General features: G+C 40.8%; 1 protein-coding gene across 1 annotated transcript in view; it reads left to right on the forward strand.

Moving 5' to 3' along the window:
- Nucleotides 1-14,557, forward strand: part of LOC118374542 (cadherin-12-like) — a 190,806-nt gene that overhangs the window by 166,154 nt on the left and 10,095 nt on the right. Inside the window, exons 9-11 of the mRNA XM_035760976.2 lie at nucleotides 2,338-2,459; nucleotides 7,573-7,690; nucleotides 9,092-9,343. Coding sequence (XP_035616869.1) covers nucleotides 2,338-2,459; nucleotides 7,573-7,690; nucleotides 9,092-9,343 — 492 coding nt within the window. The remainder of the gene's footprint in view (nucleotides 1-2,337; nucleotides 2,460-7,572; nucleotides 7,691-9,091; nucleotides 9,344-14,557) is intronic.

Below are 14,557 nucleotides of genomic sequence, written 5' to 3' on the forward strand. Positions count from 1 at the left end.
TTTGTGAAAAAGGATTCGGGTCGGAACCCAGCGTCTCCACAATCTCTCTCCATGAATTGGCATGGTGGTCTTCATATAATGCATGGCTAGAATTGTAGAGGTGCTGTTACATCTGCACCTCCTCGTCAATCAATGCTTGAAGTTGTCGTTCCTAATCTTAAATGCACACTGAGTTTCAGGCTGAATCATGAAGAAGAAACTTGCCTACCCCTACAGTTGACCAATCATGGACAAAGGGGCGTAGACTTCGGCTCCTGAACGTCGGCTGTCCTTGATTTTAAAAAAATGGTCTGCCCGAACAAAGTCCAAAACGAACAAAAGCATCACTCTTCCGAACTGTTTCAGCTGGGAAGATTCAGGCACCTTTATTCCTCTCACTAACACACCTACATCCACCTAGCTTTCCCCTCTGAGGGCCTAAATTCCGAGAGAGGTCGTTGACTTGTGAGCGGAATACTCTTGTGTCCAGTGTTTATAGGAAACGTAACGGTGTTGGATGCTATAGAATGCCTGGACACTTGGTGTCCATTATAGATAAACCTGGGCTCTCTCTGGGACTACAGTTTTGTATCTCCAAACATTTGACTTTAGATCAGTTGTGAGACCTTAGAGCCTGACAGAGCGTTTTACAGTGGCTCCTGTAATGGCCGGTATGGGCCCTGTGTGATTGTTCTTAGATGTGTGTCTGTGTGCTATGTTTTGTTATGTTCCCACTATGTGGATTAAAATCTGATTGGAGACCAAACATGCATAAGGGGCTCACAGTGATAACACATTTTTACAGTCTACACTGTAGAATAATAGTAAAAACATCAAAACTATGAAATAACACATATGGAATCATGTAGTAACCAAAAAAGTGTTAAACAAATTCTAATATGTTTTTTATTTGAGATCCTTCAAAGTAGCCACCCTTTGCCTTGATGACAGCTTTGCACACTCTTCGCATCCCAGGACACCAATCCCATAGAGGTTAAAGGAAAATATTTGTATATATTTGACATTTTATGTTTATCTGACATAATATAATGGAATGTGCTAAAAACGAATGTACACATAAATAACTGCATTTCTATAGCTTCCACAATATTTTTTACACTGGTGGGGGAGAACCAACATGGAGGCGCAGTGGATTCAACACAGTGCCCCCTATATACCATCTAGTGTATATAAATCATTGGATAGGTTGAGGTTTCCCCCCTTGCAGTTTCATGAATGATATACATACCATTTAGTGACCTCTATTTGATTATGAACACAGTCTATAATACAATAGGTCGACAACTCTTCATTCCTGGAAGGACACAATGCACCTTTCATAGAAAATAGTTCCTCATTGTTCTGCGTCAGAGGGCCAAGAGAAAACCAGAGGACCTTCAGATACAATATCACAGAGAGAGAAGAGAGAGAGAGAGAGAAGAGAGAGAAGAGAGAGAGAGAGAGAGAGAGAGAGAGAGGAGAGAGAGAGAGAGAGAGAGAGAGAGAGAGAGAGAGAGATGCGCAATGTCCAACATTTCTGCCAGAGGAGTATCAGTGTTAGGGGTGGCGATCAGTGCGGAAAGCAGCAAATCCCGTACTCAGTGTCGTTTCTTTTCTGTGAGGAAGATTGCTTTTTCCATCAAGGTCGCACACAGGTCTCTGGCTGAGCCCTAGCTGCATCTTCAATTCCCCTGTGGAGGGGAGGAGGGCCATCCACCGCTCCCTTCCCTATAAGCCTGCACTGCAAAGCATAGCCTATCCCCCCCACTTCAAATCCATAAAGTTTACCTTCACTTCTGCCTCTGAATACAAAGAAGACATTTCCCCCTTGTGCCATAGCTGTATAGAAATATTGTTTCAAAAGCAGAGATTCCGGTAACTGCTCCTCTAGGGAGTTTCGGCAATGTCATTAATATGTGACTTGCATTTCAACAGCAGTTTAAGCTGGAGCCCATAGCAGAAGTCTGAGGGAGAATGGTTTGCGCAATCTGTACACAACTAATGGGTAGAACCAAGTATAGCTATAAATGTTCAATCATACTGTGTTTATTGTTCATGGAATATAGTCTTCTGTTTTTAGAATACTGAAAGAACATATTTATTTTAAGGTATTGGCTTTGTATTTATTCTCCAATACATGGATACTTTTGAGGCATCTAAGAATCCTAAGACTGCAGTGCATTATACAACCACATGATGTCAGGGTTGTATAATCAATAGGGAATTGTATAATCTAACACTCTGTTTTCCCTCTTCTTACACTAACTAACCCATAGGCAAGCACAATGAAACTCATTAACTAGAAGCATTTGTAATTGTTATGCTCATTGTTGTTTGTTGTGTGATTTTACTCCTCAGATAGTCCAGTGCTGACCAGTAGAGTGGCTGTCACCATTCATGTACTGGATGTCAATGAATTTTCCCCTGAACTAGCCATCCCTTACGAGAGCTTTGTGTGTGAAAATGCAAAAGTAGGCCAGGTAAGTGAGTGTGTGTGTGTGTATATGAGTCCCAAAGGCTATGTCCCAAATGGCACCATATGTACTGCACTACTTTTGACCAGGGCCTACAGCAAAGAACAAAGCAAAGAACCATTAACAATTAATATTCGGCTGTGTGCAATAGGCTTTAATTTTTTTATTTAAAATAAATCATATAAAACAAAAGCTCATTGCCATGCATATCACTGGTATCATTGTATCAGAGTTTTGCATAATGCTAAAACCATCTGCTTTATTTCTGCTAATGGAGGGGTTGGGCGTGCTTTGTTCATCAGCAAGCAAGTGTACATTCAGATGATTTATTTGGATGCAGGGGAGTCTCTGCATGTGCACATTGTAAACCACCCGTGCCTACAAATTAGTATATTAGCAAACATCTACATGCGGTTAGTGTGCCGACAGAGAGCCCCTTTGGGGATTTACCGAATAGCTAGAAAGACCTTTCCGTCACACACCAAAGATGCATTATCCTTACTTCCCACTGGGTACAAACTGGTTGAATCAATGTGGTTTCAAAGTAATTTGTCAACTAATTTTGATGTGGACTCTACTTAGATATTACATATGGATTTCCGAAAAGACAACGTGAACTGTGTTTTGTCAGTATCATGTCAATATGGTAACTAAATTTCAATCTAGAAAAACCTTGTATGAAATATATTTAATTTGTACCTTTAGAACAACATCAGATCTTTAACATTATATCCACTTTCAGAAAAATAACAGTAGGCTGGGCAGCACCTTCTACTGGAGAATTGATATATCTACAGCTACCCTTTGGTCTCCCATCCAGGGATTTATCCAAGCCCGGCTTAGCTATGATATCACTGACTATGACCAATGTGCTATAGTGAGAAGGATTGTTGAGAGATCACTTAAAAATGAAATAGATTCACTATTGCTATTGAATTCATTCCAAAGGGTAGGTTTAACAGAGCAAATTCCATGTGACCATACTTTATCACTCATGTATCATCAATGATAGCATTTAAACCAATATAGCACTAAGAATGTCATCAACAGCTATTGCTTCAATTCAACCTAAACCTAAAAATAGATAATCCAATAGGCCCAGGGTTTCAAGCTCTGGTTGATTTCAAATGTAATGATATTTGGTGATATTGAATTGTGTTTGTTTGTCAACGCAACCAAATTTCAACATTTGCAGGAGATGTATCTTCTGCTTGGATAGTTCCACCTGTGCCACTGGCTATAATTCCAGTTTTTCTACAAATGAATAATTGAAATGTTGGATTCAAGTCTCCATTTCAACCAAAAATCGAAGTTAAAGAATAGGACTAAATCATATAATTTTTAATACATTTAAAGTTTGATTTGATTTAGTCTTTAACTTATATTTTTGGTTGATGGAGACATGAATCCAACATTTCAATTATTAATTTGTAGACAGACTGGAAGTAAAGCAGGCTAAGTCAGTGGCACAGATGGAACTATCAACAACGAAGACACATTTCCTTGAAATGTTGATATTTTGCTGATTTGACAACCAAACACAATTCTAATATATAATAATATATGCCATTTAGCAGACGCTTTTATCCAAAGCGACTTACAGTCATGTGTGCATACATTCTACGTATGGGTGGTCCCGGGAAACGAACCCACTACCCTGGCGTTACAAGCACCATGCTCTACCAACTGAGCTATAGAAGGACCACTATTCTAAATCATTTTTGAATTACACTAAATAGCCTACTAACTTGTTGACAATTTAACACATTATATGTTGGATTCATATCTCAAACTCAACCAAAAATACAAGTTTAAAGAATGGGATTAAGCCAGTGGCTCAACTGAAACTATCCAAGCAGTAGATACATCTGCTTTAAATGTTTCTACTTCGTTAACCAAACACAATTCAATAATCTAGCTGCAAGCAGCATTGTCGGGGTTCAAGCTGTGGACCGACTTTGACATCATCAGGACAAATTATAAACATTGCCCTTGGATAAGCTACTTACGCATTGCTTACCATGATTACCAATTAGCAGAACTCAAAATCATACAGATCATGCAATACTAATTTATTGTATTTTGGACAATATTTTTAAGACCTTGGCTTCTTTAAAACAAAACCGCTGGACAGATCGTCACCAAATGTAGTATATAGCATCTATAGATGCACATCTTAAAACAATATGACAACTATGAGCCAAATAAGCTTGCATTAATGTGTTTTCCTGTCAAGCAGTGCCATGTGACCATACTTTACAGGTTAGCTAGACATATATCCCTGAGCATATGTGCCAAATTTCATTATACTGAGTCTAACAGATCAGGAGATATATACATGTGCCTGTTATAGCACCACAGTATGGTTGATCTAAATGTGCTTATATATGTTGAGTCTTGTTTGGTACATGTGTATAAAGTTTTGTTACAATACAATTATCTGTGTCAGAGTTATATGTATTTATGACCAAGACCACGCCCACGTCAATGTTTATTGGTCAGTAGCGGCCATGTTGCTTGAGATGCTATCCTGGAACCCCTAATAAGCAATGTCAACAAGTAGAATCGAGTTTCACGCAGCTTCGCTGCTTGAACCCTTAATTGCTTTTGTAACACAGTAAACAGCTTAAAGTTAAGGGTATTTTACAAACAAATGTAACATTCATCCTTGAAATGAGTAACACATCCATGGCCACATTTTGAGGTTACTGTAATTATATATTTCGTCTTATGTAGCTAATCATATAATGTCTGCATATTCAAGATAGCATACATAGGTCTTCGCAGGTCTGTGTAGATCTTCACATTTGCAGTAATAATCTGTACAGAAACTCAAACTGCATTGATCACTTGCACCACGTACTTTCAATGTATTCTGAACTGCAATCAAGGTCATTTGGTTCCACTATTAGATGAAGCACGGTGATAACACATTAATCTGTTGTGTAAATAAACAACATATCTGAAATTCTATTCCCATTTGAACTTTGCTGTGCTTTCAAATGATTGAAAGTACAGTGATAGACATTTGGGTGACAACCAGAAATCTGACATTTTTTCCATTGGATTTTGGTTGTGCTTTTAGATGGCTGAAAGCATTGTGATTATACATTGGAGATGAAACACACTTTTTGAGTGGGTGACTATAGGTTAGAATTGTCTCAACCAAGTATTACCCAATTATCCACATTGAAATGATGTGGTGTGCAGAGTGGGTTATGCCTTGCTCAATGAACCTTTATTTTAATGATACATTAGTTACACATTTTTCAGATCTGGTGATTACCACTTCTAATCTTGACCTCAACCCTACAACATTAGATCTAACTATTTTCAGGAACTCTAGTATTAACCATCGCCAAGATGTACACTTAACTTAACGTTCTTCTCCCTCAGAGAATAATATCCGTTTGGCTCCATGCTTTCCATACTAGTACTTTTAACAGGAGGATTCCACCAGCTGTTACTCACAGCTGGTTGGTGATAAAGAATTGCAGGTCTTCTGTTGTAAGAGCCATCAGACCCTTCGATGATTAGCCCCCCTCAAATTGCCTGCCAAAGAACAGACAAAGCACTTACAGTGCAGTACAGGTATTCTGAAGCAAATCACACTGTGCAGCAGCAATGTATGTAGTTCTGTCTTTGAGCTGTTCTTGTCTATTGATGTTCTGTATTATGTCATTCTGTATTATGTTTCATGTTTTTTGTGGACCCCAGGAAGAGTAGCTGCTGCTTTTGCAACAGCTAATGGGGATCCTAATAAAATACCAAATACCAAAATACCAACCTCCCCTGAACAGTAAACCAGGGATGTATTCAGGTGAGAAAAACAAGAGATACATATTTCCATTTGAAAGCAGCAAGGAAGGCTATGCAGAAGGCATACAATATGACTTCTTTAAACAGAGATGTTTGCCTTAGGACATACAACAATTTCAGGTGTAGGCAATGCAGGATAAAGGTTCTGTTCCTTCACAGCTAATGGACTTGGACAAACACACTGTTTGTGTATTCTCAGTGAAATGGATTAAAAAGAGAAAATAAGAAATCTCTCTATTATCAAAAACACAATTACATGTATCTGAATGCATTCTAAAATTAAGAGGGTAGAGTGAAGCAAGGGGCTATCATCCCAAACTGAAGCCACACAGAGGAGAGCAGAGTAGATTAGGGAAGAGGAGTGTTTCGAGGCGAGGCAAGTAGAAGCGAAGAGAGAATGAGAGACGAGGCTAAACAACCTCCCATTGAGATCATAGCTCTGTGCATTGATCGACTGTGACAGGAATCCATTACCCCCTGTTGCCCTTAGACAAGTAAAACACAACATAATTAGAATATGTGCATCTAGAAACAATGTTTAATTAATTTTCTCTTACGGATATGTCCCTGTTCAGGTCACACGAATGTATAGATCGCTTTGTGTCCAGGTTTTGGCCATTACACAGTGATAATAAAACAAGGCTTTATTGTTGCAAATATTTAGAATAATAAAAACTGTATTCTTAATTTGATTTCAATTGTTTCTGTTGAATGGGGCATAGTGAGTCATTGTGTGTTCATGGGAGTGGTCAGGGGAATACAGTATGTTCACTCTGAGAAAAGGCTGCATGTTTTTAATATTGTTGCCAGTCAAAGAAATATGTAGAAAAACACTCCTTAATGTAACTTTATGAGTCACATAACTTAAAGTATAACCTAATGTCCCAACAGTGTGAGTGTATTGTATATAAAATAATTAGAAAAATATAAAACTACCTCTGTATATTAAAATTCCAAATGCATTCTGCAGCCGAGAACAAATCATTACTATTTCTCCCTCAGGAATATTTAAGGTAAATTAAAACCTGTTTCTTATACACAGAAACTAGGACAATCGCAAAACAGATTATTTGATGTGTTGGTAACTATCTACCTAAATATTTGTCGGAATGTTTCAATGAATCATCATCATAATGCGCACCTGTGATCCAACCTTTAATTAGTGGCTTTGTTTTCAGTCATATTTGGCCTAGCCAACCAGGAAAAAAATACTCACATTATCCACATGTAGATTGTAACGGAGTGAGGGGAAAAAGGGGGGCAGTGTGCCAGTTTAATGTAAAAAATGTTTCTCTCTCAGGTAATTCAAACCTTCAGTGCAAAGGACCAGGATCTGCCTCAAAATGGTCATAAGTTCTCCTTCAAACCGTCAGAGAAGGACATCAACAACAAGAACTTCACTATCCGAGACTTTGGAAGTGAGTTATCTTGACCAGGTTTCTGACACAATGCCAGTGAGGAAGAAAAAGTAGTCCTGATAGTGAAGAAGTATTGATGACAGCATCTAACATATCTCTAGGTGATACAGTGCATCCATCATAACACCTGCAACAAGGTCACAGGCTTTAACCTTTAGACTTGTGTTGTGAGTACCTTGTGTTTTTGTGAGGACCTGATATACAGTGTTATCTTACATATCCAAGCAAAATAATATATATTTCTAGTCATTTTGTGCAGGAGCCATGGCCATTACCATCATTGGGAGTCAACTGTGTAATATAATTGATTTGTGATTATTATAAATGTAGAAAAATGTGTACTGTTGTGTCAATTCTATAGAATTGATGTTGTCATATAGTATATTCTCAGAAAGGTATGGTGTCTCTTTCCAATGGGGATATTGTGAAACACATCCTTGGAAGTCATGCAAAGGAGGGTAAAAACGAGTGTGACTGTGACCTATTGCAGTATGAAGCTGTGGAAACTAATGCATTTCTCAACGTTGAAGAGAGACCTGGCTTGAACCTCTGATCCAGTTTTACTTTTTGGACACAGCATCTCACAGCTTTTTGCCCTGCCATCACATTGCCAACAGACACAATCTCCAGATACAGGGGTGAGATCTGATATGCAAGGACTAGGCATTTAAATCACCACTGGCGAAGTCTAGCAAAGCAGGAGAAAGGAGAAGAAATACAGATGGCATCCCAAATGGCAACCTTTTCCCTTCATGGTGCACTACTTTTGACCAGAGCCCATAGTCTGTGCATAAAATTGAAAGTATTTTTTGACACCTTGAACCCCTGTCAGGAAAAAGTCACAGGCCTTGTCAGACGAACAAACCAATCCTGACAGGGGTCAGACAGTCTATACCCAGTGGACAGGTTGGGGCTGGTCCAAGCTGACACATCGCCTCGTTCCTGAGAAACACTGTCCAGGTCTATTCCTCTGACCAACTTCACACCTGCTGCAGCACCAGCCCCAACACCACCTTACTTTCTGAGTACATACTTACCTTACTCTTCTTTACAGGCAATGTTAGCTGAATGAACAAAACCAAACAGTTTCCCAGAGCACTCAGCTGCCATGTTGTCCCGTAGGCAATGTTTTCTGAGGCAACATGCTGGCTGATGTAATGTCAGGTCGGCCTTGTTTATGACATGGGACAGTAAAACAACCAACTTACAACATTTCTGATGTCATTTCCAACAGGCACACATGCACAAGAAAACACAGGTTCATTGTCTCATTGTAATAGGTTAGTGTATCCCAAATAAGACTATTAACAGTGGCTGCTTCTTTGTTCCATATCCTTAATAAGACTATATTACTATTCATCCATAGTTAAACAACGGGTGTTTTGTTTATTTCTGTCCCAGATAACACAGCCGGGATAGTGACTCTGCAGAGTGGTTTTCGACGGCGTTCCCAGAAGATCTACTTCCTGCCCGTTGTAATCCAGGACAGCGGCTACCCCGTCCAAAGCAGCACAGGCATCCTGTCCATCCGTGTGTGTGGCTGCGAGTCAGACGGATCACTCCTCACCTGCAGCGCAGAGGCCATCTTCCTCCCGGTGGGCCTGAGTACAGGGGCTCTGATAGCCATCCTCCTGTGCATTGTCATTCTACTAGGTGAGTAATTTATGCCTCATTCACTCCTCCTAGTCAGAATTGACTGTGTTATGCTGTTTATCCTTGTAAGGCCCACCCAGAGCATGAACCAACGTTCACAAAAACACTAACAAAAACACTAACATTCCCACAAAGCAGTGTCTTAAAGCAGTGTCTTAACAACCAGACTAACCACCACAATAGTCAATGTATTGTCATTCTACTGGGTGAGTATTAAGTCATTTACTCTTGTGGTAGGTTCTACTAAATTATGACTGTGTAATTCTCCCGGTGGGGCATATAGGGACTCTGATAAACCTTTTTCTGTGCATCGTTATCCCTAAAACAAAAAAACACATGCTTTAACATGAAATTTCACATGTGAAAACATATGTTTTTGGAGCACTTAAAAATTGCTAATATGTCACGTGTAGTTTCATGTTATTACATGTTGTTTTACATGTTGTCTTGTTATCACATTAACTTCACATGTGAAATTCGTGTGTTTTGCCTTAAGAGATTCTACTAGATGAGTAATTTACAGTAATGACTGTGTAACAGATCGGTGTATGTCACTGTACAGACAACCCAGGAGAAAAACCCACATTAACATCACTTATGAAGGCTAGCCCTAACCCTAGCTGTAATGCAACCCTTACCCCTACAAGCTGACGAATCATAACCACTTGCCTTACTAAAACTATAGTATTGGTTGGTTTGGCTGGTGGCAAAAATAATTTAGCTCTCAGGGAAACTGATGCCACTGCCCGATAGATTAGCTCACACTGGCATCCATACAGCCAGCTGGGTTCTCAGTATACTGCGCAGACAGGAATAAAGAACTCTCAGTGAAGAAGAAAGGCAGGGGGGTATGTTTCATGATTACCTATTCATGGTGTAATTGTGATAACATGCAGAAACTCAAGTTATTTTGTTCACCCGACCTAGAATACTTCACAATCAAATGCCGACCGTATTACCTCCGAAGATAATTCTTATAGTCACAGCCGGTTATTTCCCCCCTCAAGCTGATACCACAACTGCCCTCAAATAACTACACTAGAACTAAATCTGACAATGGCGCCGGGAAGAAATGGCAGCAGTTTTACAGTTTTGCGTTATTTGTATCTTATTTTGTACATAATGATTCTGCAACCGTATCTTACGGCAGAAAAGAGCTTCTGGATATCAAGACAGCGATCACTCACCTCGGATTAGACAAACATTTTCTCAACAACAAGCAAGACTCACATGACATTCACCAAATACCCGGCAGGTCCGACATCCCAGTTATTCGCAAGAGGAAGCGACGCAGGTACAAAGGATGAAGAGCCGGATGGCTCATCAGGACCTGCAGAATGCGAGTAGTAGAGCTGCCGTTACCGTCAACATTACTTGCCAATTTGCAATCATTGGACAATAAATTAGACGAGGTACGAATATCCGACCAACTGGACATCAAAAACTTACCGGAATCGTGGCTGAATGACGACATGGATATTTAGCTTTTTTAAATTTATTTTTATTTCACCTTTATTTAACCAGGTAGGCAAGTTGAGAACAAGTTCTCATTTACAATTGCGACCTGGCCAAGATAAAGCAAAGCAGTTCGACAGATACAACGACACAGAGTTACACATGGAGTAAAACAAACATACAGTCAATAATACAGTATAAACAAGTCTATATACAATGTGAGCAAATGAGGTGAGAAGGGAGGTAAAGGCAAAAAGGGCCATGGTGGCAAAGTAAATACAATATAGCAAGTAAAACACTGGAATGGTAGTTTTGCAATGGAAGAACGTGCAAAGTATAAATAAAAATAATGGGGTGCAAAGGAGCAAAATAAATAAATAAATTAAATACAGTTGGGAAAGAGGTAGTTGATTGGGCTAAGTTATAGGTGGGCTATGTACAGGTGCAGTAATCTGTGAGCTGCTCTGACAGTTGGTGCTTAAAGCTAGTGAGGGAGATAAGTGTTTCCAGTTTCAGAGATTTTTGTAGTTCGTTCTAGTCATTGGCAGCAGAGAACTGGAAGGAGAGGCGGCCAAAGAAAGAATTGGTTTTGGGGGTGACTAGAGAGATATACTTGCTGGAGCGTGTGCTACAGGTGGGAGATGCTATGGTGACCAGCGAGCTGAGATAAGGGGGGACTTTACCTAGCAGGGTCTTGTAGATGACCTGGAGCCAGTGGGTTTGGCGACGAGTATGAAGCGAGGGCCAGCCAACGAGAGCGTACAGGTCGCAATGGTGGGTAGTATATGGGGCTTTGGTGACAAAACGGATTGTACTGTGATAGACTGCATCCAATTTGTTGAGTAGGGTATTGGAGGCTATTTTGTAAATGACATCGCCAAAGTAGAGGATTGGTAGGATGGTCAGTTTTACGAGCGTATGTTTGGCAGCATGAGTGAAGGATGCTTTGTTGCGAAGTAGGAAGCCAATTCTAGATTTAACTTTGGATTGGAGATGTTTGATATGGGTCTGGAAGCTAGCGGGATACACGCTGCACCGGCAGGATAGAACAGCACACTCCGGTAAGACGAGGGGGGTCTATACATATTTTTAAACAACAGCTGGATCATGAAATCTAAGGGAGTCTCTAGATTTTGCTCGCCTGAAGTAGAGTATATTGTGATAAATTGCAGGCCACACTACTTGCCTAGAGAGTACTCAGCTATACTTTTCGTGGCTGTTTATTTACCACTAGCACTAAGACCGCACTCAGTCAGCTGTATAAGGAAATAAGCAAACAGGAAAGCACTCACCCAGAGGCAGCGCTCCTAGTGGCCGGAGACTTTATGCAGGGAAACTAAAATAAATTCTACAAAATCTCTATCAACATGTTAAATGTGCAAACAAAGGGAAAACAATTCTAGATCATCTGTACTCCACATACAGAGATGCGTACAAAGGTCTCCCTCGCCCTCCATTTGGTAAATCCGACCACAACTCTATCCTCCTGATTCCTGCTTACAAGCAAAAATGAAAGCAGGAAGCACCAGTGAGTCGGTTTATACAAAAGTGGTCAGATGAAGCAGATGCTAAACTACAGGACTGTTTTACTATCACAGACTGGAACATGTTCCGGAATTCTTCCGATGACATTGAGGAATACATCACATCAGTCACTGGCTTTATCAATAATTGCATCGAGGACGTCATCCCCACAGTGACTGTACATACATACCTTAACCAGAAGTCATGGATTACAGGCAACAATAGCACTGAGCTAAAGGGTAGAGCTGCATATTTTAAGGTGCAGAACTATAACCAGGAAGCTTTCAAGAAATCCCGCAATACCGTGCTACGAACCATCAAACAGGCAAAGAGTCAATACAGGGCTTAGATTGCATCATGCTACACTGGCTCCGACACTCGTCGGATGTGGCAGGGCTTGCAAACTATTACAGAATACAATGGGCAGGACAGCCACAAGCTGCCCAGTGACACGAGCCTACCAGCAGAGCTAAGTCACTTGTATGCTCGCTTCGAGGCAAGAAACACTGAGGCATGCATGAGAGCATCAGCTGTTCCGGACGACTGTGTCATCACGCTCTCCGTAGCCAAAGTGAGTAAGACCTTTCAACAGGTCAACATACGGGTCCAGACAGATTAACAGGACGTGTGCTCCAGGCATGTGCTGACCAACTGGCAGGTGTCTTCACTGACAGTTTAAACATGTCCCTAAAATGAGTCTGTAATACCAACATGTTTCAAGCACACCACCATTGTCCTTGTGCCCAAGAACACAAAGGCAACCTGTTAAATGACTACAGACCCGTAGCACTCATGTCTGTAGCCATGAAGTGCTTTGAAAGGCTGGTAATGTCTCACATCAACACTATTATCCCAGAAACCCTAGACCCACTCCAATTTGCATACCGCCCAAACAGATCCATAGATGATGCAATCTCTATTGCACTCCACACTGCCCTATCCCACCTGGACAAAAGGAACACCTGTGTGAGAATGCTATTCATTGACTACAGCTCAGCGCTCAACACCATAGTACCCTCAAAGCTCATCACTAAGCTAAGGAACCTGGGACTAAACACCTCCCTCTGCAACTGGATCCTAGACTTGCTGATGTGCCGCACCCAGGTGGTGAGGGTAGGTAGCAAAACACATCTGCCACGCTGATCCTCAATACTGGAGCTCCCCAGTGGTGTGTGCTCAGTCCCCTCCTGTACTCCTTGACCACCCACGACTGCATGGCCAGGCATGACTCAAACACCATCATTAAGTTTGCAGACGACACAACAGTGGTAGGCCTGATCACCTACAACGACGAGACAGCCTATAGGGAGGAGGTCAGAGTCCTGGCCAGGTGGTGCCAGAATAACAACCTATCCCTCAACATAACCACGACTAAGGAGATGATTGTGGACTACAGGAAAAGGAGCACCGAGCATGCCCCCATTCTTTTTGATGGGACTGTAGAGGAACAGGTTGAGAGCTTCAAGTACCTTGGTGTCCACATCAACAACAAACTAGAATGGTCCAAACACACCAAGACAGTCGTGAAGAAGCACGACAAAGCCTGTTCCCCCTCAGGTTCTTCTGCTGCAACATTGAGAGCATCCAGACTATCAAATAGCCTTCACCAGACAGCTTCCACCCGGTTACGCAACCTTGCACCTTAGATGCTGCTGCCCTATATACATAGACTTGGAATCACTGGCCACTTTAGTACTGGAACACTTGTACCTTTAATAATATTTAAATCATGTTTACATAATTATTTACTCATCTCATATGTATATACTGTATTCTAATCTACTGCAATTTATTCAAGGCCATTCCGACATTGCTCAATCTAATATTTATATATTTCTTACTTCCATTCTTTTACTTTTAGATGTATGTGTACAGTTGTGAATTGTTAGACATTACTGCACTGTTGGAGCTAGGAAATCAAGCATTTCGCTACACCCGCAATAACATCTGCTAAATATGTGTACAGTAAGTGACCAAAAATGTTGATTTGATCTGCTCTCCAAACCATTGTGATCCATTTAACAATGTATTGTGAGAATATCCTCACAGACCTCGCAGACTTGTCGACGTGACAATTGGGAGCAGAATGAAGTGCCACTTCCTGTGTCTTGTTCAAGGGGCTAGGATTTAATTACAGAACAAGTATTAATGGAGTGCTGAGATATGAGCCTTGATGGATATGAATGAGGGAGTTGAGCCTGAGCCCCCCCCGAATTGGATTGACCTCGTAAAACA

Source organism: Oncorhynchus keta, chromosome 4, assembly GCF_023373465.1.
Source record: "Oncorhynchus keta strain PuntledgeMale-10-30-2019 chromosome 4, Oket_V2, whole genome shotgun sequence".
Taxonomy (NCBI): domain Eukaryota; kingdom Metazoa; phylum Chordata; class Actinopteri; order Salmoniformes; family Salmonidae; genus Oncorhynchus; species Oncorhynchus keta.